Here is a 27,419-nt window from a genome sequence, read left to right as displayed (position 1 = left end):
GCCGCAACGGCGTTGGCTCTCGTCGCCGAGACCGCGCGTGCGCCCTCCTCGCCGACCTCCACCCCGGGCGGCGCGCCGCCGTCGCCATGTTCTCGGGGAGTCGCGTCGGCGCAGCGGAGCCGAGAGCCCGGCGCCGCCCAGCTCAAGGTAACGGTGATTGGCCCCAGGCTCGGACCAATCGTTGCCGCGCCAATCCACCCGCTGGGCTCACCCCCACCCTGCGACGTCGGCCGCCCAAGAGCCGATGCCCAACCAATCGAGTGCCCGGGGCGCTCGAGTGGGGAGACACCGACGACGACACAACGACGACGCGCATCCAAGGAGAGAGAGAGAGATAGAGCGAGAGTAAGCAAGTGAGCAAGAGGGAGGGATATATATATATTTTTTTTCTGTATACATATATATATATATATATATATATATATATATATATATATGCGCGCAGAGTCGCAATGAGAGAAAGAGCGCGCGAGAGAGAGAGAGAGCGTGAGACACGCCGTTGGGCTACTTCTTCCGTCACTGTACAGCGCACAGTGTATACGTGCGCACTCCGGGATAACGTACGTACGGCAATCGACGCGGGTATCGTCCTCGTCTTCGTCGTGGACTTAAGCAAACGCAAACGTGTTCGTCCGTTCGTTTGCCCCGGTCGTCAAGATTCGCCGCTAGGTTAACGAACAAAGATAGAGCGATTTGTGTTGGTTACTACTGTGCTACATGAATGTATATCGAATATCAGTGACATAGTACATCATACCCATACATATTCATATATACAAATATATATATATATATACATACGCATGCACGCACGCACGCATATATCTATATCTCTTCTGGACGTTGCCTTGCTTCGACTTTGAGTCGAGTATATTGGGAAGGGGAACTAAGTGCCTCGGGACACCTGGAATGGAATAGAAAAAACTTGACGGGCAGACAAAGATAGTTGTATAAATTGAAAAAAAGATCGTTGGAGCCCAATGCAGCGAATATATGTACTCGAGAGCCTTATTCCTGTACTTCAAAACGTGCCAAGGTGTGACTGCGCACGCGCACTCTGGTAAGTATCAGTCTAATCTGCTCGTTTGTTTTAATTTTTCAACTTTAGCCCCTCTCCTTTTGACTTTTTCCTTTTATTTTAGCGTTTCTCTTTACCGATGACTAATGGGCACTTTCCTGTCTCTCTCTCTCTCTCTCTCTGTCTGTCTGTCTGTCTGTCTCTCGTGTTCCTTCTCTCTCTCTCTCTCTCTCTCTCACTATCTCCTCTGTACTTCTCTCCCTTCCTCTTTCGATCCACTTTCAAAACGTACAAGTCCGCTATCGATGGATTATTTCTTTCTTCTTTTCTTTTTTTCTATCCTGTTTCATCCTTCCTCTTCTGGCGTACCAAATGTCGTCGTCGTCTTCGTCTTCTTCGTCTTCTTCTTCGTCGTTGCGTCGTGTTGAATCATTCTAGGTTAGGTAGAGGTATCGGTGAGGGAGCCAAGTGTGGGACTATGATGCCCCTTCCTCTAGGGGCCACCAACAGGCAGCCACAGAGAAAGAGCAGAGTGAATAAACGAATGAACGAGTGAGAGGGAGTGAGAGCGGAAAGGAATCGTAGTAAAAAAGAGAAAGTAGAGAGATAAAGTGAGGAGCGAGTGAGTGGAGAGGAGCGAATGAGAAAGATAGAGTGTGTTGAGTGAGATGGCTGGAAGGGGAAAACGGAGCTGCTATTTAGCTATTTGGATATGTCGTTTTTCTATGCCTTGGCAATCTATCGAGTTCCCTAATTGGGCATGACCCTTGGACTATTCCCAATTTTCTCAGGCCCCAAGAAAAATTTGTTCGTTAATGCGTGCGTACATTATTCAAATCACCAACGCGTTGATGCTCCTAACCTCAAAGACTGTCGGCTCAATGCAATGTAACAGGCGCGCGCACTGTCAAGTATTGAAAGCGAGTTGCGAGTAAAATATATGTATATATATATATATATATATATATATATTCATATGTTTACACACACACACACACACACACCACACACGCATATGCATATATAAATGAATGTGGCCGATGGTGAGAATTAAAGTGGGGACGATTCTTCGGATATATATCAAGTTTATATGTGTGCGTCGTATACGCATATGGCTACGCGCTGAGTGCCCAGGGATGCGCGCGCGTGTGTATAGCGCGATGGCGAAAGCACTCCGCGTGTGCACAGCCCCGTTTCTATCCGCTTCTCCCTCGTCCCTTTCTCCATCTCTCCTACTTCTGGCACGTATTATTATTGTATGATCGGGATGATTGCAATAGTGTACGGGCCCCTCAACGAACGATATGGCGCGATGAAAAGAAAGACGTATCCATGTTGGTCGGTACGAGCGAGAGCCAGAACAAGAGATAGAGTGAGAGAGATTAAAGTAAGAAAGAAAAAGATAAAAGCATTCTCCGGGAACGTCCCCCCCTTATTTTTCATTCGTCTCCGCTGTCTTCATTCTTTCCTGTCCCCCCTCCTTCCGTTCTCTCATATATTTTGTGTGTGCCGCCTTTATCCCCCTTTTTACCGCATGTCGGGAGCGAGAGTGTATTTATGCGCACGCGCGTCGGTGTGTGCGTCTGAATGTGTGCTCGAGGGAACACGAGAACGAGGGAACGTCCATCTCTCGCTTTCTCCCACCACCGCTGCACGTTCGCTCGCTCGTTCGTTCGTTCGCTTCTTTGCTTTCTCATCTCGAACCATGTTCTCTTCTATCCTCGTCTCCCGCCCCCCGCCACGTACATGCAAGCCAGCTTAAACGTGTAGGATATGCCTATGCGCGAGCGCACGCACACATGAATCGCAGCTCGCAGCTAGTGTGTTATGCCGCGCAGCTCCTCTTTTCCATCCATGTAACGTCTACGCCTATCTCTTTCGCTCTTTGAAAAACTATTCAGCAGGGTTGTGCCTGTTTTGTGCACCTCTTTTTATCACATGCAACTCGCGCGCGCACCGCATATGCCTAGCACTCTTTTTGAATTTTTAGTATATATGTGTTGATACTCAATAATTCTTATATTTTAGTAACAAAATAACAATGCAAATTTATCATAATACATTTTCTTTATTTAGTAACAAGAATATAACTATTACTACTATCTTTTCACATTTAATTGCGGTGTTATAATTAAAATTTTATATACTTCGACCTTTATTTTATACTCTCTTTATTTATTGTATCTCAATCTTTCTTTCTTCAAGTCCTCTATTTTTACAATGACAAAATCGAATCTTATTTTCTTTACCACATTATATTTGCCGTAGCCTACATTTTTAATATTAAAACGGTTGAGTTAAAAAAAAAATAATAATAATAAGTTATTCCTTCTCACAAAAAAAATATGTTTACAAAGGAATTTTGTTTGAAAAGAAAGAAAAAAAAAACCATCTATATTTAGTAAATATATCATTTTTACTATTTTTCTTTTTATAAAGTAACGTAAGCAATGAATATAATAAGAATATTTGCAAATATTATTAATATAGAGATTTTATATCTACTATTCGATAATGTAAAAGTATTTATATTTGATTTCAATATATCTGAGTGTTTTGCGTGTGTTAGTGCGCGCACTCGCAAATTGTATGACAAATAAAATATCTTTAAAATACAAAAATATCACAAACGGAGCAAATTTTATATACGTTTAATGTACGTAATTTTATGAGTATAGAATTATGCATTTCATTTAAGTAATAAAAACGGTTCAATTGCAAGAATTATAATGTATAATATTATAATAAATAACTATTATATATTTTGTAACGATTTTAATTTAGTATAAATAAGCAATAAAAAAATTTTTGTTCAAAAGCGGACCTTTTAAAGAATCGTTTGGTTCGATCCATCTACTTTAATATATTTGAACTCGATCGAATATCAAACGGAGAATTTATTAATATTTGTAACTGACTGTAATAAATACTCGTTTATTAAACTAATATATAATTGATAGAACAATTTATCTATATATATATATATATATATATATACATATATATAAAGTTAACCCATGTTTTCTTAATTAAAATTTATGTTTGCAAATAGAGTAAAGAATAACTTGAAAACACAAACTATTATCATCGCTTAAGATTGAAAATAATAATTATGTTGAATAAAATTAAAAAATTAAAAAAATGCACTGCTAATAATAGGTAGATTAAATAGTTTTCTATTTTACGTGCAAAGTTAATTTAATCGTATAATTATTTTTCAACGCTATATAACTTTTATATACTTTCTTCTTTTATAATAACATCCTTTTTTTTTTTTTTTTTTTTTTTTTTTTTTTTTTTTTTTTTTTTTAAATAGAAATCGAAGAATCGCTATAATTAACTCATTAATTCAGTCCGAAATATAATAGTCCAATTATAATAAATTTTTTTTTTTGCAATGCAGAATTCCTATAAATCACGGTCCTGAATAGATATAAGCGTACACAATTATAAAATTGAAAAATAACAAAAAAAATAGTAAAAATTTGATAGATGAGAATATTAAGAGATAACAAATAATATATAAAAGCTGAAATGTCCCACATACTGTGCTATAATATAAATGACATTATATCTATCGTTGTCTAATGTCAGTATTAACTAATTCAGTAACATTATAAAATTTGAAATGGACGTGATGTGTCGTAAGAATAAGAATAAACAAAATAAAAATAAATAAACGAGTCGTCGTAAAAGCCATAAGAAATCCAGGACTGAGATCGAGCATGTAACCTAGAGAGGAATAGCTCGAACTTGAACATTTTTCGAAATGTCATTAATTAAGCTCCACTGTTTCCCATCCATCTATCCCACTCAAGTCCTCTCAGGGCGCCTGTTTCGTTTTTTTTTTCGTCCCTACATTTCGCTCTCTTTCTATTTTACTTATGAGAGACGCCTATCTTTCGCGCACGTCGTCCCTTTTCCCTCGCTCTTTCTCCCTCTAATTCCATCTCTATCTTGGCTCCAGCATCAGCCTCGTAGGCCACCCTCTCTCCGCTCTTGCACACACGCAAGGGGCCGTGGTAGTCGTAATACCTCCGCCCCTTGCCCCTTGCCCGTCGCTCTGTTGATTCCTTTGAACCGGTCCCTCCGCTTCTATCTCCTTTGCTCGCTCTCTCCATCTCTCTCTCTCTCTCTCTCTCTCTCTCTCTCTCTCTCTCTCTCGGGGGACTCCCCCGCTGCGCGCCTCGTACATGAGGGGCTTCCACACACCTTGTGCCTGTGCATTGATGGTGCTGACTCTTTGGTGCGCGTGTGTACGCCACACTAATTATGATGGCCGGCAACGGTGAGGCTCGTCGCTAGGCCTGGCATTTGCCGAAGGACGACATTTTGTTTTGTGAAACTTCCAAGATGGAACGTGCGCGCCTTGACTACGTGAGCTCTCTTTCTCTCTCTCTCTCTCTCTCTCTCTCTCCCTCTTCCCCTTCACTCCCTCGCTCACACTCACTCTCTCTCTCTCTCTCTCTCTCTCTCTCCTTCTCTGTCTTGTGCGCTTCTTTTCACTCGCTCTTTTCTTTTATGGCTCGCCGCCGTTCGGTCGCGCGACGCGACTGTGCCCTCCTTCCTCGTTGTGGCCCTCTCCCTCTCCCTCTTCCCGCTCACTTTAACTTCTTCTCTTCAACTCTATATCCGACTCCTAGCTGACTCAAGGAAATAGACGGAGGCCGCTGGCCTTAGCCTCGGATTTCCTTCTATTTTCCCTCTTTCTCTTTCCCCTTATGTTGTATACCTGTGGCTCTGCTTCCTCCTCTTTCACCACTATCCCCCCTCCCCCCTCGTCTTCCAACCGATTGTGCATACTTGGTGAGTTTTGGCCAAGTTTTTTCGTCGTCAGGTCCCCGCGACTATCTCGTTTCGCGTTCCATCACCCCGGTTTCTTTCTTTTTTCCCCTCCGGATACTTTTTAATCGCTTGGATATCCATAGTAGGCCTTCAACGCTCATTGAACATCGCATTAAGCGAATCAGCTGTTACCGAGTAGCGCCAGCTGGAAAGCCGATTTTTAATACTAAATAGAGTTTTCTTCCCATTGAAAGCTTCTATTCCCAGTTTCCTGTTTTTTTTTTTTTTTTTTTTTGGCTTTGATGACTCTTATCGACCTACTCTGTGTTTAACCTCCTTCGAGAGTAGCCGTGGCCCCTTCGAATTATTGTGCCACGCGAGAAAAAGGGAAAAATCGCTTGCTAATTACTTACTCGGCAACATTGGCTACGGTCTAAGAGTTCTGACCAGAGTCCGTTGTCCTCGACAGGTTTTTCTTTTCTTATGCTCGGCAAAATATATTGTAGCCTCGCTAGCTTTTAACCACAAATGTCGTCTTCACAACATATTGTAAAATATGACCAGTCGTAAAGTATATTTTACATGATGTTGAAGCAAGTTTTACTGATTTTTTTAGATCCTGTTTAGTTAGTCAAGTAAATTTAACTTAAGTAAGATTTTATAGCTTTTATTACGTCGGAAATCCAGTAAATGCAAACACAACTACTTCACTCAATATGTTATATTTACTTTATTCAACTGTTGGCCAAATCTTGCTACAATCTCAACCCCCCCCCGCCCCCCAAACACTTTTTTTAATGATGTTTCTTTAGTCGTTGATGGTCTCTTTATTTTGATAACCATGTAAAGATTCAATGAATTCATAATCTACGTCTACAATGTATTGTTCTGAATTTCAAAGTATTTTTATTATAATATTTAAAGGTAATTTTGTCTAGATTATTCTATCTTTCAAACGTAATTTACTATACATGTTAGATACCTACTATTGGCTTATTTTTGTATTCAGCACTTTTAAAGTAGATGGTGCCTCTGCACGTTGTAGCCCAATGTTTTGTTCTTTCTGTTTAATATTAATTTTTTTTTTCTCCATTCGTTATATTAAACGTCTGAGAATACTTTAATATTTCATAATAGTACTTGCAATGTCGTACAAATTAAATGTTTTAAAATACAAGCATTAACTTATTACCATTCGACAATATTATCTATTTATTATATATTTATTAACTTTATTATAACCAAAATGTGAATGAAATAGTTTTTTTTTAGTAAGCATAATGACTAATTGTTAAATAGTATTTTATTAAGTAACTTCTAATCAGTATTGCAGGATTAACGAATTAAAATTGGTATCTACATTAGCACACATGGCACACACTAATCCTTCACAGTACTTAATTTTTGCATTTCAAAATAAAAGCGAAAGAGTAATGATTCATTTCTTATAGTGTCAATGAACCTACGTCAACTTAAATTACTTTTAAATTCCTACTGTAAATGCTTATGTAGACGTATTACAGTAATTCATCTGATTACTTTTTCTTTCGATCACTCGATTATTAATTATTTTAATAAAATACTTTGAAAAATTTAATCGTAATTTTAAAAAACTTGAGTATTAATTTTATTAGTAAAAATCTTAGGCTATCAAATTTAAAACTTAATTATTTACAATTTTTAAATTTGCATCCAGGCATAACCGATTAAAATTTTTAACTAAAACAATTATTAGGCAAATACATATATTTATTACTCTACTATTAATATCAATTCAATACTCTTCTTCAGATATAAATATTTTACATGCTATGTATGCGCACAATCATTTAGAATATTCCAGAAATGTTCGTTTTTACTTATAATTTAAAATGATAACCGAAATTGAAAGATTAAGTGTTATATTTCATATATACTTTGTTTTGATATGATAACAAACTACGTACTTTCTTCAATTGCTTTTTATCATTCTTATTCTCAATTAAGAGAGAGAAAAAAAAATGATAATCAATTAATCCGTCTAAAACTCAATATTTATAAACATAAATAATTCGTTGAATAGAATTATATAATATGTTATTAAACATTACGCGTATATTATCGTATATATAAAATTAATGCAAATAAAATTCTTGAATAATAATAATAATAATAATAATAATAATACTGTTATATATTATAGTAATAATACTGTTATTATAATAATGTTATTAGCCGTAATAATAATTTTTAAGTGACGAGTGCCTAGTAAAGTTTTTTTCTTCAAATTTATACTGACATATTTTAAAATTTCATTAAAAATTCCGTTAAAAAGTAATTAACCAATAGCCAAGTTATATTTATTTTATAGAAGTCGTTGATCATATTTAAATAATTATTAGTAAATGGCAACTTAATTAATATATTTGTAATAAATTTATAGATAATACTATATGGATTTGTAAAACATAAATTATGGATTTCTAAATTCATGTTTCGTCATGGCTACGATATTGTTAATTACTTTGGCTTATAGTCTTAGGGCATTTTGTCCCAAATTAAAATATATTAAAACGAGAAAAAAAGAAATAACTTGTGAATATTTCATTTTTTGCTAAAGTGTCCAATGGGATGTCATTTGATATTAAAATATTTGGTGTCGTAAATTTTTTCTTCGAGCCACTAGTATATTCAGTTTTATATATTAAATAAATTCTGCATTTATGCTAAAATATATCGATTTTTTATATAAAGTTACATAATTTTCTTGCCTGCTATTGCACTAAAAATTGCCTAAAATCATTAAATATGGAAATTTAAAGCTGGTTGAGATTTTAAAAAGAACTGTCTATTCAAATAATGGACAAGTGCCTGATACTTTGATAGATAGTTGTACGATGAGATATATACGCATATATTGGATAATTTAATGCGAAATGATGAACCGAGCAGAATTCTGCAAAAATCAATAGAAATATCTATATTACTGTCTCAAGTCAAAATTTTAATTAAATTTCCAAGAGCAGAAACCTTTTATTATTTCTGCGTACATACATTTTCATGATAAATATATATTTACCGTTAATTGGTATACAAGTTAAAAGTATTCAAACAAATTTAAGAATTGTTAATTGGTTCCAAAAACATTATATTTTCATTTAAAATTCACAGAAATGGTTATTTTCAAAAACCGTGCCGACAATTACTTGAATTCTTTTATACTCCACTTATTAATTAATAAAAGCTATCTTAGCTTTTTAATGCTAATGTACGAACGATGATTTTTCAAAGAGAAAAAAATATATATATGCACAGTTGCAATGGATCACGCAGAGAGGGAGTCTTGTGTACACATTTGACTATTTTTCACTTGCAAGCACAGAACCTATTTATTTTCTCCACTAAAGTATTTTTTCCATAATTTTCCGAACTAACAAAGATAATCGATTACTATAAAAACAGTCACCTTCGGAAAGTTTATTACCCCACGTAAGAATGCTAACGACGATACAAAAATCGTGCTATTTCCGCAACAACGTAACGTACACGTCGGTCTAAATTCTGACTAAATTATTAAAACGTTTACTCTTAACAAAGTAAAAATAAAATACAATAAACAAGCGAATGCAAATATTGATAATTGAGTTGACAATAATTTGGAACATGCGTGAGCCTTAAATTTCATGAAAACATTGATCAATTGATTCGAGCTTCAAAATAATCCCATCATTCTCCCATGCTTTCTAATCGATCTATTTACTTTGTTTGATTCAATTGATTACACAGATTACCCAAACCCACTTTTCCACATTCTTTCCCCCGTTACGCCTTGACATATTTACTAATTTACTAATCGCGCGCAAGCATTTTTTCACGCCCGATAAAAATCCGTCAATATTTCAAATATCCTCAATATTATCAAATTTACTAACTGCAAACTCTATCTTCCATTCTATTATTGTTTTTGTAATTCGCTGTCCAGTGCAAAAAGTAAAAAAAAAAAAAAAGAATAACATAAAAATAAAATAAAAATAACAAAAAAAGTAAAATAAAAATAACAGATCGCCTAGTAGTACCTAGAAGCCTCGCACTATCAAATTATTCTCGGCAGCGTACGGCGCGCACGACTCCCCAGCGGATTCGTGAGAATCTTAGGAACCGGTCGAAGGAAGGCCACGGCGGTGTCGGCGCTTTTATATTTTTGCTCCGTATTTCATTCTCCGTTCGCGTTACTGCGCTCCAGCGCATTTATCGAAACTCGTCGGATAGCGGTGGCGGTGGCGGTGGCGGTGGCGGTGGCGGTGACGGCGGTGGCAACGGCGGTGGCGTCGTCGTCGTCGTCGTCGTCGTCGTCGTCGCTGTCGATGAAGTTAGGTCGTGGACTTTCCTCGCGCCGCTTCCGCTTGTACGAGCGAGGCGACTTTTCTCGGCCGAGGCCGCAACCTTTACCCACATACAATATATACATACATACGGACGTGTTTACACTTTGATATACAAGAGAGACAGAAATTAAGTATGCGCGTGAGTAAGTGAGAAAGAATGGCAAAGGAGACGCGGCGCTGTGGAGAAATAGAGGGGCCAGGGAAGGAGAGGTCGTGTATGTATGTGATAACAAACGCAAGAATTGACACCTACGTGCTTCCCCCACCCCCACACTGCTTCACAATTTTCTTTCATCTTAACGCATGCTCGCCTTCATTGTAAATACTCGTACGAGCGAACGTATTTTTTATTTATTTATTATTTTTTTCCATAACGGATGCTCCCCTTATGCATATGTGTTGCGCTTTACGACAGGAGGACTTTGACCCTTTTGTGACTGATTTTATGAGCTATTTTATACTAATTTTTAACATGATTTAAACTAATCGATTGCACGACGTAATCTAGCGCGGAATTTGATTAGCGATTCAACTTATTTAAGATTATCTCAAATGAAGTAAAAAAATTTCTGATATGTATGAATTATTAACCGACCATATTACGGAATATTTTAAGTTTAACGTACTTAGGAATTCATGATGAAAGGCGCTTTGTCGAACCTTTCTTTCTTTTAATTGTTCGGAACGATTGTCTCAAATACGTTTAGAATGTGCCAAACGATTGGTTTCCTTAATGAACTTCTAAAAGAAATAAAACGGATCATAAATGGGAAATGAATCATTTGACGTCCCTTTCTCAAAACTCCCCCGACTTCCTTTATTTTATTACTCTATTTAACATTATAAATTTTTTATAACAATGGCATTGCAAGTGCAACTGTTATTCTATCTCATTCATTACACGTCACATAGAGCGATATCATCTTTATTCAAAATAAGTTTTTCAATGTCTTCTTGTAATCACAATTGATAATAATATTATCATTATATAAGGTGGAAAACGAAAGAAAAACAACCTTTAAAGGAATTATTGCATTGATTTATGTTACGACATTGCCTGAGATCGTACGAAGTTAAAATTATATTTGAACTTAACACATTTAAATCTAACTTTTTTTTCTTTTATAGATATTTATTAATTTTAAACGTCTGGTGATATATATCCAACTATATGTAAATATAAATATTGAGAAATTATGAAAATTCCATTATCTTTTTTTAGTACGTTCATTTTCAACATTCTGCTTAAAAATTTTCTTACAAATTAATGTTAATAATTGAAAAGGTTTGCCCCTTATTATCATCGTTAAAACGATGAATAATTTAATATCGTCTGAAGGAAATCGAAGCAATGTTATAACCACGTAAGATGAAGTAATGGTAAATTTTATTATTTAATTAAAGGTGATCTAAAAATAATTTTATTTAATTAACTTTGAACGTTTATCTCTAAAATATCTATTCTGAAATACATACAGCATTGGTAAAGTATAAATTTGAATACTGGCAAAAATTGTAAAAAGTACTACTGTAGTGTACTACTGTTGTAAAAAGAATCTGTAACATATCTCGAATAAATGTTTTGTTTTGTATGAAAAAAAAAGATAATAATAATAATAATAATAATAATAATAATGCCAAAGATAAAGGTGTAATATAATTTATGAAATTTGATTTAGTTCTATCAATGTTACAAAAAAAATTTGTAAAAATAATCGATAATTTGCAAATTGAATGAGTGGTATTTAAAATAATTTAAAAATAATTTATTATTTTAAATTTTAAAATTAAAATTGTCTTGAGATGTTAAAATATCTTATGTTTTATACTATATATATATATATATATATATAAATATATATATATATATATATATGTATTTGTTCATTTTTTATATTATAAATTGCAAACGCAATTTTATTCGTTTAAAAATTTATACATATTCTCATCATTTGATAAATGTAAAAGAACATATGAGTAATCTCCTGTTAATAAATCTGGATTACCATGATAAACTCATTTTTAAATTTGTAAAAACAAGTGTCTTAATGTTATCACTTTTCACAAATAAAACAAAATAATAACAAAGAACATTAGTATCGGGTCGAGGAAAGTGTTTATCGTAAAGTGGCCCGATAAAAAAAGCACAAAATACGTTTGCTTCGTCAAACACAGCTAATGCATTAAAAATTTGTAAAACAAATACTAAACAATAAAATGTTCATTGTCACTTTTACGGATAAGTTGAGAACCGTTGCAAATCCAACTCACGACTATTATATCGCGCATTGTCTACCATTTTTATAGAATTCAGAAGCACGAATCTTTCACATTATTCGTTGGAATTATCCATGGGAATAAATCCTAACTGGCCTAAACTCGCTGCTCTCTCTCTCTCTCTCTCTCTCTCTCTCTCTCTCTCTCTCTCCCTTTCTTTCTTTCTTTCTTTCTACATTTCAAGGGCATTCATTCGAAAGACAATAATCAACAAATCCCAAGTAAAAAAGTCGCACCTTCGACAAAAAAGACTGACACGCCGTACCTACCGACTGCTTGATGAGATAAATCAACACAGAGCGTCTTCGCACCCATTTTTCACCTCTTCCCACGCGTATCCTCATACGATATAAAAGGCGGCCAGTTATACGGTAGAAAAAAATTTGCGAATGCTCGGAGAAGGTCTCGTTGTAGCCAGCCTACTGGAATTACTAGACTAGTTTTTGAGGTTATGTATCGGCACGAGGGAGCGCCGACGTCAGCTAAGCGCCCGTTTTTATTAACGTGCTTATCCCTGGCACTGTCCTTACCTGTATTGATTACGAGGGGACTGCCTTCGTGGCCGATCACTTGATAAACTTCCGTGGAGGTAGGCACGAGACTCGCGGGCGGACGTTTCTAACGGTTGATAACGCGATGCGCGACGACGCCATGAAACTCGCGCAGTCGCGCGCTCGCATCCACGCGCGATGCCAAAGTCAGCCAGACGGCAAATGAGAGGGAGAGAGCGAAGAGATACGTAGATAGAGACAGAGAAAGAGAGTTACGCATACGATGAAAAGGTTATCTTTGGCTGGCGCATTGGTGATTATTAAATGTCTCATCGAGTACGTGCACGGCTGATGCTTCGGAAGCTACGCTCGGAATATATCGGCACTCTATCTTTTGGATCTCTGCATCCAGCTCTGTCTATAAATCGTTGCACGTGCTTTCTTTTTACATTCGTCCACGCCTAAATTCAACATCCGTTTTCACTTTCGTTCTTGTCTATATATCTTGTTTTGTTTCTTTTCTTCTAAACCATATCTATCTATCAAATTTTCTCATCCTCCTCGCATTTGATCGAATCTAAGACATTGAAGTGGTGAAATTAATCACAAGTTCTTAAACATACGTGCCTTTGGATATTATAGGCTTGCTATTTCATTTATAGTCATTGCTGTTACTATAGTCATTATATAGTTATAATCTTATGCATAAATTATATTATGATATTAAATGTTATATTAATTACAATGTTTAGGATTAAGTTACTCGTAATTAATGTATTATAGTATGATTATGAAGCACGTGGATTTTCGAATCTCTTTGAACGTAGTCGGTAGCGTTAACACATTAGCATTATTATCTATCGATGTGAAATAGTTATGAGATTGGAAATTTGTAAATTATAATTATTTATTACATCGATTCCTTTAATGCTACGTGATGAAATAATAAGATGTTGTAAGATTATCTTAAGATGTGACGGACAGTAAAATTGACTTGATCGAGTCAAATTTACATTTTGACACGATTAAATCAAAGATATTTAAAAATATAAACCAATTTTTTTATCTGTCTGTTCCGTTGATCCCGTCCCATCCATCCAGCCTATTCAACGAAAGAATAATATTAATTTTTTTTTTTTTGTACATATTACCATCATTATCGATAGATGTAATAAGAAAGTATCGTTATTCCCTTGTTAATAAGTATGCAAATACCGTGTGAAAATTAATATTTTTTTCACATATTAGACGATATGAAATATTCAGATTATATATTGTGCAACACATATGTATGTCTATTTTTGCCTTTAAACTGCATGCCTTTAAACATTATAAATAATATTGGTATCATCTTTACTATGGCTAGCGAATTACTAAAGTGAATACTGCAACTGCAACTGTACTGTATGTAATGGTAATGTGCAATAATAATTGTTGCAGAGAAAAGAATAAAGAGAGAAAAGTAAATTCTTACGAAGTAAAGCAAAAACTAGTCAGGCACGCTGGCTAGTTAGAAGGTGGTGGGTTGGCAACCATGGCCGACAACAAACAGATGGAGATGGATCAGTCACAGGCCCAGGCCCAACAACAAAACCAGAACCAGCAGTCCCAACAGATGATAATAACGACTCATGATATGCAGCAGAATGTGCAGCAGCAGGCTCAACAGCAGCAACAGAATCAGGCTCAGCAACAGAATCAGCAGCAGGCAAACGGACCACAGAAGTTACAGACACAAGTCCAAGTCCAGCCGCAGGTCGCAGCAATCATGCCGCAGCAGCATGTATTTTACCATTTTTGTTATTCCCTTTTTCTTCATCTTCAACATCATCATCGTCACCGACATCGTCATCATCATCATCATCATCATCATCATCATCATCATCATCATCATCATCATCTTCTTTTTCTTCTCCTTTCTGTGACTTTTCTTTTCCCTTGTACAGGGTTCGCAAATTATCTAGTAGTAATTCACTTTCTCTCTCTCTCTCTCTCTCTCTCTCTCTCTCTCTCCCTCCATTCTCTCTTTCTTCACTCTCATGCTGTCTCTCACCCTCCTCTCGGTCTCTATCTTTAAATCTATTTTTCTATAGAACATTTTCTTGTGACGTGACGTGATGGGCAGTTCTTATATATATCGTTTTGATTTCTTTATATTCTCCCAAACTTTTAATTATTACATAGTTTCTATTAAAAGAGCATTTCACATTGGCAATAGAGGACAAAAAGTGCTATATACTTATGTCTGTTAATAGATAAAAATTATTTTCTTTTGAATAATTTATATTCTATTATAAGGACAAGATAGATAGTATTAGTAATTCTTGTCCAATTAATTTAACAATATTCTCGAACTAGCGAAGTTGGAATTTGCCCATCAATGCGCTCGATTATTTAAAGAATAAGAAAAAAAATTGAAAAAAAAACAACAAGCAATTCTTAATGTAATGCATTGATGAATTTTTTTTTATTTATTTATTTATTTATTTTATTTTTTTTTTGTTTTTTTTTTTTTGTTTTTTTTTTGTTTTTGTTTTCGTTGATAAGAAGCGATTTTCATAAAACTCAAAATATTATTTTAAGATAATAGAATAAGCAAATAGACTGTTGTCCGTTGCAAAGCCGAGTTAAAAAATTTATTAAAGTGTTAAAGATAAATTTTAAAATAGAATGAATATTCAGTGATATTCTACACAATCTAAGAAATTAAGGGAAGTATAAGTATATCTTACGGAATAGTTCTTCCCAGCCCCTTCCCCAAAATAAAGTAAAATAAAATAAAAAATAATAAAGCAAATGGAAAAACAACCAATAAAACCAATATGTTCAGGAATCGAAATTTTCTCGAACAATTAATTTGAAAAAGGCCGTAAAAGTGACTGGACTGCATTAGCGCCCGATCGGCCAAGAGAATGACGAATGGTTAATTGAACGACACTAAATAACGCCAAATGCTCGCATTAATGTATCCCAAAAGCAGAATACGAGCAGTGATTACTCGATACTTGTATGAATGGGACGCGGGAGAGGCGGCGGTATTTATTCGCAGGCCTAAGCTAAAAAGGCGAAGCCACGTCGTAGGCTCTTTTCGTCCGCTTAGGCGTACATAGTCGAATCGAATACGCATGTACGTACGTACGTACGTGCAAGTCCGTGTCGATAAATTTGACAGTCGAGTCGCGTGACTCGAGCTAACTCTCAGCTTTGCAGCGGTCAGCTCCAGTTTGATATTCTCGGCGATTATTAGGGCGTAGGCCATTCGTACACTTGATGCGCCCAAAATTGATAAGGTGAGAAAGTTGCAGGACGCCGTGGCAGTCTCGATGCAGCATCAGCAGCAGTCGCAAAACGTCGGCGGCGTCTCGATGACGCTCTCCGGTCAGCAGGGTGCGACTACCATCACGACCATGGCCGCCCATCCCCAGGCGGTCCAGGTCATCCAGCAGCCGATGCAGAATCAGTATCACCTCCAGCAGCTCTACAATGCCCAGGGCACGCCGCTGCTCATGCCCGGTAATCTTCTGGCCCACCCGGCCGGCATTAATCCCTCGCCCATACAGGTAAATGGAACTCACGATCAATTATATCCCGATGAAACCCAGCTTCGACGAAACAAAGCCATACGTATAAAGTTTTTTGACATTCATTATTTTCATTCGTCAAGCCTCTAAGTACAATCGAGCGGGCTTGAATTGATAAATTTTTCATGACTTTTGCGAGCCTCGCGGCCCTTTGCATGACACGATGTCGTTTAACGTCCTCCGTAAACCCCCGTGGATCGTAGACCAATATTCCATTGAATTGGTCGCCCATGGCTTCTCAATAATTTCAACGGGCAATCACATTTACGCGCCCTAGAAAAGCAAACATCATCATCGTATGCCCAGTAGGTCTTCGGAACGTCCCTCGATCATCGTTACGTCCGAGGTTTACCCATTAGTCATTCGCCTACGACGGGAGTCCCTCGTTCGACCTTAGCAAAGCTTATACCATACCGGATGTCTTGCAATTTGCGCAGGTGCAGTTCAACAACATAGCCGGCAAGCCCTTCCAGACGGGCGCGCAACTCGCTCCCCACATGCTGACAACCGCGTCAACGGGACAGGGTGGTGCGCATCCCGGGGCTGCCGGCGCCAAGGTCCAGGGCTTCCCCGCCGGTTACATACCGGTGCCGACGTCGGCGACGCCGGGCGGTGGACAGACCCTCGTCTTCGGCCAGCTCGAGGTCGTACCCCAGCACCAGACCTCCATTCAGCAACAGCAGCAACAGCAGGGCAACAACAAGAACGACCAAGTGCAAAAGGTAAGGGCCAATCCCATGTTCCCTAAAAAATCTCTCTCTCCGACCTACCGCCTCCTCGCTCCAATCCATCCCTCCATCACTCATCGATTCCTCGTCGTTCAATGCACGTTGATAATTGCCACCATTGTCCGTCCCGGCCGGCCCCTGTGCACCACTGAATTATCACGTCGCGTTTCGACTGACGTCGCGAAATTACATTATTGTGGCAGTATACAACGTGTACGGCTGGCGCACCATCGGGCCAGAATCGCGGCATGCAATTCGCCCCCTGGCAATTCGCCGCCCAGGGCATCTGGACCGGACTTCAACCGCAGACGTTGCTCACGGCAGCTCCAAATCAAATATTTATACGAGACCCGACGCAGCCTGACATGTTCATACAGAGTCCGCAGCCCATTCAGACGCATAATGGTAAGTAGCCCCAACCGATCAAGCCTTTTTCCCTGATAAAGCAATGAAAAATCAAAATCCGATGCAGCGATAATTCATTTTGAAATTGAGTGCTTATAAAGCTCGCTTAAGCTCGAAAGAGGTAGCTTGTTTAATAAATCTCTTAATCAATCTCGCCAATAAGTTACTATTTCTCGCTCGATCGCGAAACACGCATACGCCATTTAACATAATAAAATAAACGCGATTGATTTGTGGAGTGTGAGAGAGAGAGAGAGAGAGAGAGAGAGAGAGAGAGAGAGAGAGAGGGATACGAGTGGGGCAGGAGTCACGATAAGTCAGTCGCGTAGGCTACGGTGATTGTCCCTGAAAGTTAAACGCGCGTTCGAGCTGACGATGCAGGTTGACAAGAGCGGAAAAAAAAAGAAAGAAAGACGAGGTATAACGATGTCTTGACGTAGCACTGGCGGCGCAGCAGCAAATCCAGGGTGTCCAGCAAATAGCTACGACGGGAGGCAAGCCCCGGGTGATGAACATACAGCAGCAGCAGCAGACGAACAAGCAGGGCGTCGTGAGCCAACGTCCGCTCAGCATCCTCCCGTCGTCCTTACAGGGCGTCCAGGCGGCCAATATCAGGCCAGCAAGTTCCGTGTCCACGCAGACGAACCACGGGGTCCAGGCGACGGTCCACGCCCAGGTATGTTGCTCATTATCATCCATTCGAGCCCATCCATGCCCATCTTTATTTTGTTCGTTTTCTTTATTACCCTTTATTTTTGCTTCGTCCTCATGTGTCTCATCATGCCGCAGCTGTTGTCATTGCCGAGGAGTTATTATTGTTTTACGATTTTGCTTCGCTTATTCGCCGTGGAGGCCGAATTCATTAAACGGTGATATACTGGCTTTCGCGGATATTGTCCTATCGACGCTCGCTTGGGATACGAGACGACGATGAATGTTCATTTTCATCCAGGCCGAGTTCCATACTACGGTGATGGGATACGTCGGTCTAAAGCTTCAAGTTTCTCTTCGCGTTCCGATTGGTTCACAAGATTACATACTTGTCGCAATAGATGCGAGGGCCACTCATGGCACAAGAATATCTTTGCCTTAAGTGTATCCGCTTGCCGAGATGAACAACTTTAATTGCAATTACGTATAATTCTTAGAGTCTTTCGCGAACTCTGAAGGTCATGTATCGTTGATAAAAGCGATAAGGCGCAATTGCACTGCTTACGAATGGCCGTGAGACATTTTATACTCTTGACAGATTATCGACCATAAATACTCGCGTATTTGAGAACACTCGTTGAGCTTCGATAAAATTCATCGTGCCGAGGGGTAAATGAAAAGCAGCTTAGAAAGTGACGCGATTAACTGTATTTTTGTTGGCAGATTGTTCGAAAACGCTCTTTTCTTCATTCTTTTCACTCTAATATTCTTCGTTTTCGTCGTTTTCTTCATTTTCTTCTTCTTCTTCTTCTTCATCTTTCCTTTTCTTTTCTTTTCTTTTCTTTTCTTTTCTTTTCTTTTTTCTTCTTTCCTTTTTTCTTTTTCTGTTAGTCAAGTGAAATGTTGAGCAGCTCTTTGTCGCTCGTTTACTCACGAATGGATAAGCATATATTATTGGCAATATTCAGGCTTCCCCAATTCCCCAATTCTAGCCGAGTCTGCGAGTCCAACTAAATGTATTTACGCACTGTATGAGATTTTATATTGTCCAATGCTGCTTCGGACGAGACATGCGTATCTTGTCTATTAAATCGCGCGTCCGTGTTTAAAGGCACTTTTTTTAAAAGGAATAAAAAGAACGAGCGATTAAGGAGAGGTCGCGATCTGTCCCTCCTCCCGGCCAGCCCCAACGATTAGCCAAGAGCGCTAAAGGGTCGCAAGGGGGGGGGGGGAGGCGCGATTCGAATTTGCGGAGTAATGACGAGGAGACAATTGACGACTCGCTCCCCGACAAGTAGCACTAGTCGCTGTGCCCAGTTCACAAAAAGAAAAGAAAAAGAAAAACGAAACAATGAAAGAAAGGAAGCAAGACAATAAGAAAGAAAGAAAGAACATCCAGTCGGCCTCGAAGCCCAAGCGCCGAGCCGCGATCGCCGATACGAGCAAAATCCAAAGTAACAACGTCCAAGGGACGACAACGCTGTCGGGTTGTGAGGGCGTGCGGACACGTAATGCCAGCAGCCTTATTATTTTGTCGTTTTTTTGTTTTATCCGTTGATTCAGAGCGGCAAAGGAGGTGGCGGCGCGGGCAAAGGCCGCGGTAAGCCGGTGGTTCGCACAAGTCCCGGTCCTAACGCCATCAATGTCACGGTAACGAAGGCCGGTGGCGGCGGCAACGCATCCGGCGCACAAACTAAAAACGCCAATGTCCAGCACGCGACAATGATAATGCAGCCGCAGCCCGGGCCCCAGACCGCGGGCAACAATAACGGAACGAATAACAAAATGCTAATAGCGACGAGCACAGCAACTTCTGCGCAACCACCCGGCTCACCAATGACCGCCGCTGACAAGCAAAATTTCGGCCAGCAACAAAACAAACAAACCGTTATGCAATCACCCCAGCAGCAGCAGCAACAACAGCAGCAGCAGCAGCAACAGCAGCAGCAGCAGCAGCAACAGGCCCAGGCCCAGCAGCAGGCTCAGGCACAGGCCCAGCAGCAGGCCCAGGCCCAAGCTCAGCAGCAGCAGGCTCAGGCACAGGCTCAACAGCAGGCCCAACTCCAAGCCCAACAGCAGCAGCAGATACAGCAGATATTCATCCAACAGATTCAGCAGCAACAGCAACTGCAGCAGCAGTACCAGCAGGCCCAGCAGGCGCCCCAGCAGATTCAACCCAAACCCCTTATGGGTAAGTGACATACGTTCAGCCCTTCACCCCCTCCGTCTTCTTATCGTCGCTTTAAATCCCTTATGGGTGACGAACATATATAACCATCCCGTCACCTCTTCCCGTCTTCTTCACTCTCCTACGTCCTCCGATCGACGCTCGAAAAATTTTCATACGCTAGTTCTTCTAACTCGCTATAATGGAGAATCTCCCCAACTGTCCAGCAACGATTTCAAAACTGTCGAATTGCCTGCGGACTTATTACCAATCGCTGATGACGGCGAGCGTCAATCTCGTTGTCAATTATTACCATTCGCCGATACAACAACACATAGATGCAGCGAAAATACAAAATCGACGCCAATTTTATAATACAATCCCGCGTACATTCATTCTTCCCTGATGATATTAATTGTTTGCTTTTGCATGCCGTAGGCACGATTATTGTTAGCATTTTATCTTAATTCATTGTTATCCAGAGATAGACTCTTAGACTTAGAAATAAATTATTAACATCAATAATAACTAATTTGCTAACGCGTATGTGGCAAATTTCATGGTTATGTGCGTGCGTGTTTTGGGAGAGAGAGAGAGAGAGAGAGAGAGAGAGAGTGAGTGAGTGAGTGAGTGTGAGAGGGATGGGGGAGGGAGGAGCAGATAGATTTCTAATTGATAACGTCATCGATTTCGATCAGTTTGATTAATTGATGGTCATTGGGCCGATAATAGCAATGGTGAGAGCTTAGACGGTGAGCGACAAATGAATAAGTTCAGCAGACGAAATAACCTCTATTCATCCTGCCCCCGTAATCGACATTTCGTCGATCGAAATCCAACCTGAGCCTCGCCTCGTCACCTACAGTCTATTTTATTTTTGCCTTGCAATCGTGCGCAATGACCACTACGACCGGCCACTTACGTAGAAATGGAAAGGCAAGATAGGCTACGTCGGATTTTGCAAAAATTGCGATGCTTTTGCAGGCCGGCTGGTCAGTCGTGTCGGTAAGGTGTAACGGTTAATGCCAGTTAAAGGTGAGCAGCGACGCGCGCGCACAGGTAATGTCGTAAAATGTGCTCAGGGTCGACGGCTACTAGTTCCCGGCAATGCGCGTTGCCTTGTAAAAACGAGCATAGCCGGTTATTGAGGGAATAAGTCAAGGCGTACGCTTAATTGCTCGGCCAATTGTTTGACGGGGCCGTGTGAAGGGAGGGCGGCAGGGAGGAGGAATGGAGGGTCGTATGTCTCGAGGAGTTTAGAGAAGATGCGCTTGGCACGTTGTCAGAGGAGGGCTAACCATGCGAATGAGAAGGAAAGCGGATTGCGCCGTCGGGCATGGGGAGGTAGGGAGGGAGGTGGTGGTGTAAGCGCGAGGTGACGGCAGCAACGTGCGATATACGCGTAAATTACGAGGATGCCAAATTGGATTTAAAGGGGATTAGCATAACTTATCGAATAGAATTATTCACAGGCTGGCGTAGATGTCGGGGAACGGCAAAGAAGAACCTTATCACAATGTGCCCTTAAAAAACAATGTCATACGAGTTGCGGGCCGTTGAAAAACATAATCCTTCGTTTATTGAGAGTTTACCTCCGGAAAATACGATTAATTATTGGAAAGTACGACGAATGTAAATAAGACGATTTGATTATTAAATGCTTAATCGGACTTGCTTACTTTACAACTCTATGCATGGACAATAATTGCGAGTTATTGAATTAAGGCAGAGGTTTTATTTATCATTGCACGTTGCGCTAATGTAAATGTACGATTCAATTTTTACATTTCATCATCAATCGCTCATCCCAACCCGACAAATTAAACTTTAAACTAAAAAGAGTGCAAAATATGTATTTGAAATAATAATCTATTCGTGTATGGCGAGGATTTTTATTGTAATTTTCAAATTCACTTCGATGCCTATAATATTATAATAGGCAATAGTACAACATTTTCATTGAATATAAATATAGAAAAAAATTAATATATAAATATAAAAGAAACTAACTCTATACAATTCTTGCTTATCGAGTCTAGTTTATGCATTAAACATATATGTAAAGCCTTTATATGCATTCAAATGCATTAAACGCACGGCGAAGCTATTAAGGTTACTCGCCATTTAAATTCAAGTGTGTAAAGATTCAAATTGTTCAGCAATTTTCAATTCCATAGCAAACGGTACAATTAGATCGTAAAACATCATAAGATTAGCGCAATTGGACAATTCAGACGAAGTTGGCAACATTTTTCATTCACCATCGCGTTGGATGTAATCATATATAAACAATACCGATGCGATTAAACGAAATACGGTATCTTACACGGTCAATTAAACTCGGCACTCGCTCGCGACGCTCATTGTTCACCTTCGGGTATTTCAAGTTCAGTTAGGCACAAAATGCGGCTACCGCCGTGCCTTAATACGCGACCACCGCACGTTCTGCTAAATCTGATAATAGAGGAGGTGCACTCGTCGCACGATCATCGGCTTGTAAATATGAAACGCGGGTTTCATTCGGAGGCATGCATGGCCAGCCCCGACCCCCTCATATCACCAAGGTCATTCGCTCGCTATTTAATCCCCTCGTCCATAGTCCGTCCCGCGACTATTAAGTAAAAGAAAAGAAGAAAGGTTCGAACAATCAACGCTGCGCCCCGAAAAAAGACACAATTGTGTATCGCTCGGTAGGTATGGCGGTACAGCAGCAGCCTGGCCAGCAGCAGAACGTCGTCCTTGGTGGTGAGCGACCGATAATGCCGGTAGTCTCGATCAACCCCGCCCTTATTGGCAATCAGATCGTCAGTGGGGCCCATCAGATTCAGGCACTACCGATCGTCAGCCAGACGGCCGATCAATTGCAGGCCGCTGCCGTCGCGGCAGCGGCCCAACAACAGATGCATCAGGCCGCTACCCAACAGCAGCTCCAGCAGCAGCATCAACAACAACAACAGCAGCAGCAGCAGCAGCAGCAACAACAGCAACAGCAGCAGCAACAACAACAACAACAGCAGCAACAGCAGCAGCAACAACAACAGCAGCAGCAGCAGCAGCAACAGCAACAGCAACAGCAACAGCAGCAACAGACTTCCACGGAACAAGGTCAGAGTATGCCGATACTCGTGACGTCACCCGACAGGGCCGCACCCGGCCACATCGAACTCCAGTCGTTGATGCAGCCACCGCCACCGGCGGCCACCCCCATGAGCTCCACGGTCGATGATCCTTCTAAAATAATCATCCCTACGAAGAAGGAATCCTCGGAGATGGCCACTGGCGATGATGTATCAATGGATACGTCTGGTCAGTCGGGTAAGTCATTGACACAAGACACTTTCAAGGCTTTTTCGTTTATTTCGAATTATTGGCGAACATTGGCGCTCATTCACAATTTGTTGAATATATTGCTTTTGTATCGATAACCACGAGTCGAAACATAATGATTTGCTATCGGACGATTGCCTACAGTTCAATGAACGTTTAATTTTTGTAATTTGCGGATACGAATGTCCAAATTCCAAATTAACGAGCTCGTCGCTATCAAATTAAGTTCATTGCTTCCTCCCTCCATACGGCGATAATTCAAAGACAATATTGAATTGTATATCATTGGAGAATATTAGCTTGTCAAAAGTAGCATACGCACGCGTAAAAATTTAATGGAACTATTGTAGTCGACTTTTTCCCACCCCAGTAGCAACCCTATATACGCAAAAAATCATAGATAAAGATTAGTGAAATGTGTATTTTATATATTGATATTGTTAGCCGTACTATTGTAGGATAAAATCAATGAGAGAATCGAAATATTTCAGAAATCGACCAGAGGAATATCGGCAAGGACGAGCATCTGGATGGAGTGTCGATTAAGAGCGACGATAAAACCAATAATCCTCTTATAAATCTTGCGAACGCCGTAAACTCGATAACAAATGGCAATATCGGCGAGGAGACGACGGTCTTGGAATCTCTGCCGATGACAGTGAGCAGCAAGCAGGTGCCACCCAAGGCAATGGTTAAACCGCAAGTGCTCACCCACGTTATCGAGGGCTTCGTCATACAAGAAGGTAAGAAGATGTTACGGCACTCATTCGCATTTCCTACTTCCCGATTGTCGATCATGAAAAAGCAATTTTCCAAACAAAGCACCACCTTGTCTTTAAAGCTTTCAATGTTTTATTCGATGTAATTCATAGATCATTGGACGATTATTTTTTTTTTTTTTTTTTTTTTTTTTTTTTCATTCTTATTCTTATCAATTACGTAATGTGTTGCAAGGCCGAAGGTAGAAAATATAAATGCCTAACTGACTAAACACTGATCGATCAGATTAATTAAAATATGTAATTTTCCATTATTCATCGTCATTAGTCGTTCGCATTTTATTCATTTGTGTGTATATTGTGTAGGCGCGTAAATTCATAGACTTTGGTCAAATGATAATTAATTGTTACGCAGCATCGGAGCCATTTGCCGTGAATCGCTCGTCACTCAATGGATCGATAACGCAAGAAACAAACAACATTGGTAGAAATCACTCCGCGGATAAAGAAAATCACGAGGAGCCACTGATCAAAAGTAAGATATTCGATGACGCATCCTTCAATGAACTCTTAATCTCTATCACCCTATATGGAAATACAATTTATTTGCTCTTTTTATTTATTTATCTATTTATTTATTTATTTATTTATTTTTATATCCTAATATCCTTTTAACGTAGGAAAGAAAAATTCTGTCAATTACTCAACGGATGGAGACCAGGGCCTGCAAGGAAAATGCGAGGCATGTGGCAATATTCTGGACGAGCAGAACATGAAAATCAAGAAAGACAAGAGGTTCTGCTCAACTATTTGCGCCAAATCGTAAGTAACTGATTTTAATTATTACGCGATGCGCATAGCATTTTTATCAAAGGAAAATATTTACTTTCTTTTATATTCTTTCAAAAGACTTTACACGGTAATTAATTATGCGTGTATTTTTCTCTTCTCATTATCAGGAAAAAGAAAGAAATTCGAGATAACGGAGACAAACAATGGTCGGAAATAGAAATTGATGTTAAAATTGATAACGACTCGATTAAAAAGAATGGAGACGATAAGTCGATGATTGGTTTACCTCATAATGTGGCATTAGACGACTCTTTGCCAAAGATAAATCCTGTTAAGTGGACGGTAAGCATGTGTTTTAATTTTTAGCTATATTCCATAATTATTATAAACTATGATAATAAATGAGATTTAGGGATAGAGATATATTTTTGCTAAGAATTAATAATCTTAACAGCTGTCATGGGAACGAAAAATTAAATACCTTGCTTTGCACTATTATTTTTAATTTTTAATTTTTAATTTTTAATACATAGTCGAGGTCATTTATTAAATTCGCTTTCTAAATAATTTGGCTAAATGGAAATCGTAAGTCACGGACAAAATTACTCGTCTATGTAATAAATCGGTCTCGAAGAAAGTCGTATTGTCAAAATGTAAGATAAAAACTAGCGAAATAACCATTTGTTTATCAAAATTTTCGTTTCGTATCTAATTGCTGCTTGTAATTCATATCAATGCACGTAATTAATGTGACTTTTATGCTTCTCCTTTTTACCTTCAGCCAAGATACGTTTCGATTTAAAATTCAAGATATTTTTGTGTTATCGGATTAAATTGAAATCCTCAATAGCCACATATTCGTGGCGTCAATACAAAATCGATTTTCAATATATCCTTTATATATAATTCGATAAAAGCTTCATTAAAAATAAATCAAATTTTGATAAATGTTAAGCATTAAATTAATTTATTTATCAATCTGTTTTATCAATCAGATAAATACACGTCAAATACATTTATCAATCTGAAGAACAGCTGTAGTAACGACAATAGAAAGCTCGTGGCAGATATAATCGTTATTATCAGATCGAAACGAATTTTAATCTCATATCATCGATTAAAATTGAATTTATGTATTATTGCAGGTCGGCGAAGTTTGCGACTTTATAAGAAATTTGCCGGGCTGTGCAGATTACGCCGAGGATTTCGCCATTCAAGAAATCGACGGCCAGGCTCTCATGCTCCTCAAAGAGGATCACTTAATGTCCGCAATGAGCATCAAGCTCGGGCCGGCCTTGAAGATCGTAGCAAAAATCGATTCGATGAGGATGGATTCAACAACGAACGCCAGTCCCGTGACTGGCAGTAACGTTTAATGTGTACAAAGATAAAGAAAGGGTGCGTGCCTAGACAGATAAAACAATGTCCCATAGACATTTGTAATAATGATAATGTCAACAGTGTCGATAATATTTCATAGTATATTGTGAACGATTTTTGGAATTCGCACCCCTCGCGCTAATTATGAACACTAACTACATTGTGAGATTAAACGTGATTGGCAAACAATGTATTCTTAAGTGCATAATGACTACTCTTCGACATTGTTCGGAGTATAGGACAATTTCAAAATGTTTATAACAAAGTTATACACAGGGTACGTGCAAGCTATTTTTCTTAATTTAGTTAATGGAATACAAGTGACCTCTAAGTGGTTGTGTGAAAACAAGTATGAACATTCCGTTGTATTTTATTTCATCCTGGAGCTGATTCTTTTTCGTTCCACATCTCTATGTAATATATTTCTTTACGGAATTCGTAACTTTCTCTGTGTAAATAGTTAAAAGAGTAGTATTTTAAGCTTCATTTTGTAAAGTTATATTCCATTTATAGAAATAAAAAATTAAAAAAAGAAATTCAATACTTGTATGCTTTGAGAACTATTTTTTGTCCGATTAAGGTTCGTTTCAATTAACTTGTACGCTATATTCTGAGAACTATTAGATTTATAAAATGCAATCGATGGAATAGAACAGGATCGTTTGCTAAAATGAGATTTATAAAAAAAAAACAAAAAAAAAAACAAAAAAAAAATGAAAAAAAATTATTTGTTA

At 38.7% G+C, this 27,419-nt stretch overlaps 2 protein-coding genes across 2 annotated transcripts in view; one reads left to right on the top strand and one right to left on the bottom strand.

Moving 5' to 3' along the window:
• The window catches only part of D2hgdh (D-2-hydroxyglutaric acid dehydrogenase), a 73,936-nt gene extending 60,834 nt beyond the window's left edge, over nt 1–13,102 (bottom strand). The window contains exon 1 of the mRNA XM_011501310.1: nt 12,975–13,102. The gene's annotated coding sequence lies outside the window, so the exon portion shown is untranslated. The remainder of the gene's footprint in view (nt 1–12,974) is intronic.
• On the top strand, nt 984–27,393 carry LOC105363679 (polyhomeotic-proximal chromatin protein). Its single transcript, XM_011501429.1, has 14 exons — nt 984–1,060; nt 14,376–14,718; nt 16,235–16,495; nt 16,954–17,238; nt 17,448–17,649; nt 18,090–18,325; nt 19,864–20,235; nt 20,293–20,491; nt 23,162–23,782; nt 24,286–24,537; nt 24,929–25,048; nt 25,194–25,335; nt 25,473–25,647; nt 26,451–27,393. The coding sequence occupies exons 2-14, from the start codon at nt 14,470–14,472 to the stop codon at nt 26,679–26,681; spliced, it is 3,345 nt and encodes a 1,114-aa protein (XP_011499731.1). The 5' UTR covers nt 984–1,060; nt 14,376–14,469; the 3' UTR covers nt 26,682–27,393.
• Nucleotides 27,394–27,419: the final 26 nt, after the last annotated feature.

Source organism: Ceratosolen solmsi, unplaced genomic scaffold (assembly GCF_000503995.2).
Source record: "Ceratosolen solmsi marchali unplaced genomic scaffold, CerSol_1.0 scaffold3, whole genome shotgun sequence".
Taxonomy (NCBI): Eukaryota; Metazoa; Arthropoda; class Insecta; order Hymenoptera; family Agaonidae; genus Ceratosolen; species Ceratosolen solmsi.
This window is presented reverse-complemented; position numbering and strand designations above follow the sequence as displayed.

What these genes read in the sequence shown, in the direction of transcription:
- LOC105363679 (XM_011501429.1), top strand. Translation starts at nt 14,470, where the DNA reads ATGGCCGACAACAAACAGATGGAGATGGATCAGTCACAGGCCCAGGCC. An exon ending in GGGCTTCGTCATACAAGAAG is followed by an intron (nt 24,538 to 24,928) that starts GTAAGAAGATGT and finishes ATTGTTACGCAG; the next exon opens with CATCGGAGCCATTTGCCGTG. An exon ending in TCAACTATTTGCGCCAAATC is followed by an intron (nt 25,336 to 25,472) that starts GTAAGTAACTGA and finishes TCTCATTATCAG; the next exon opens with GAAAAAGAAAGAAATTCGAG.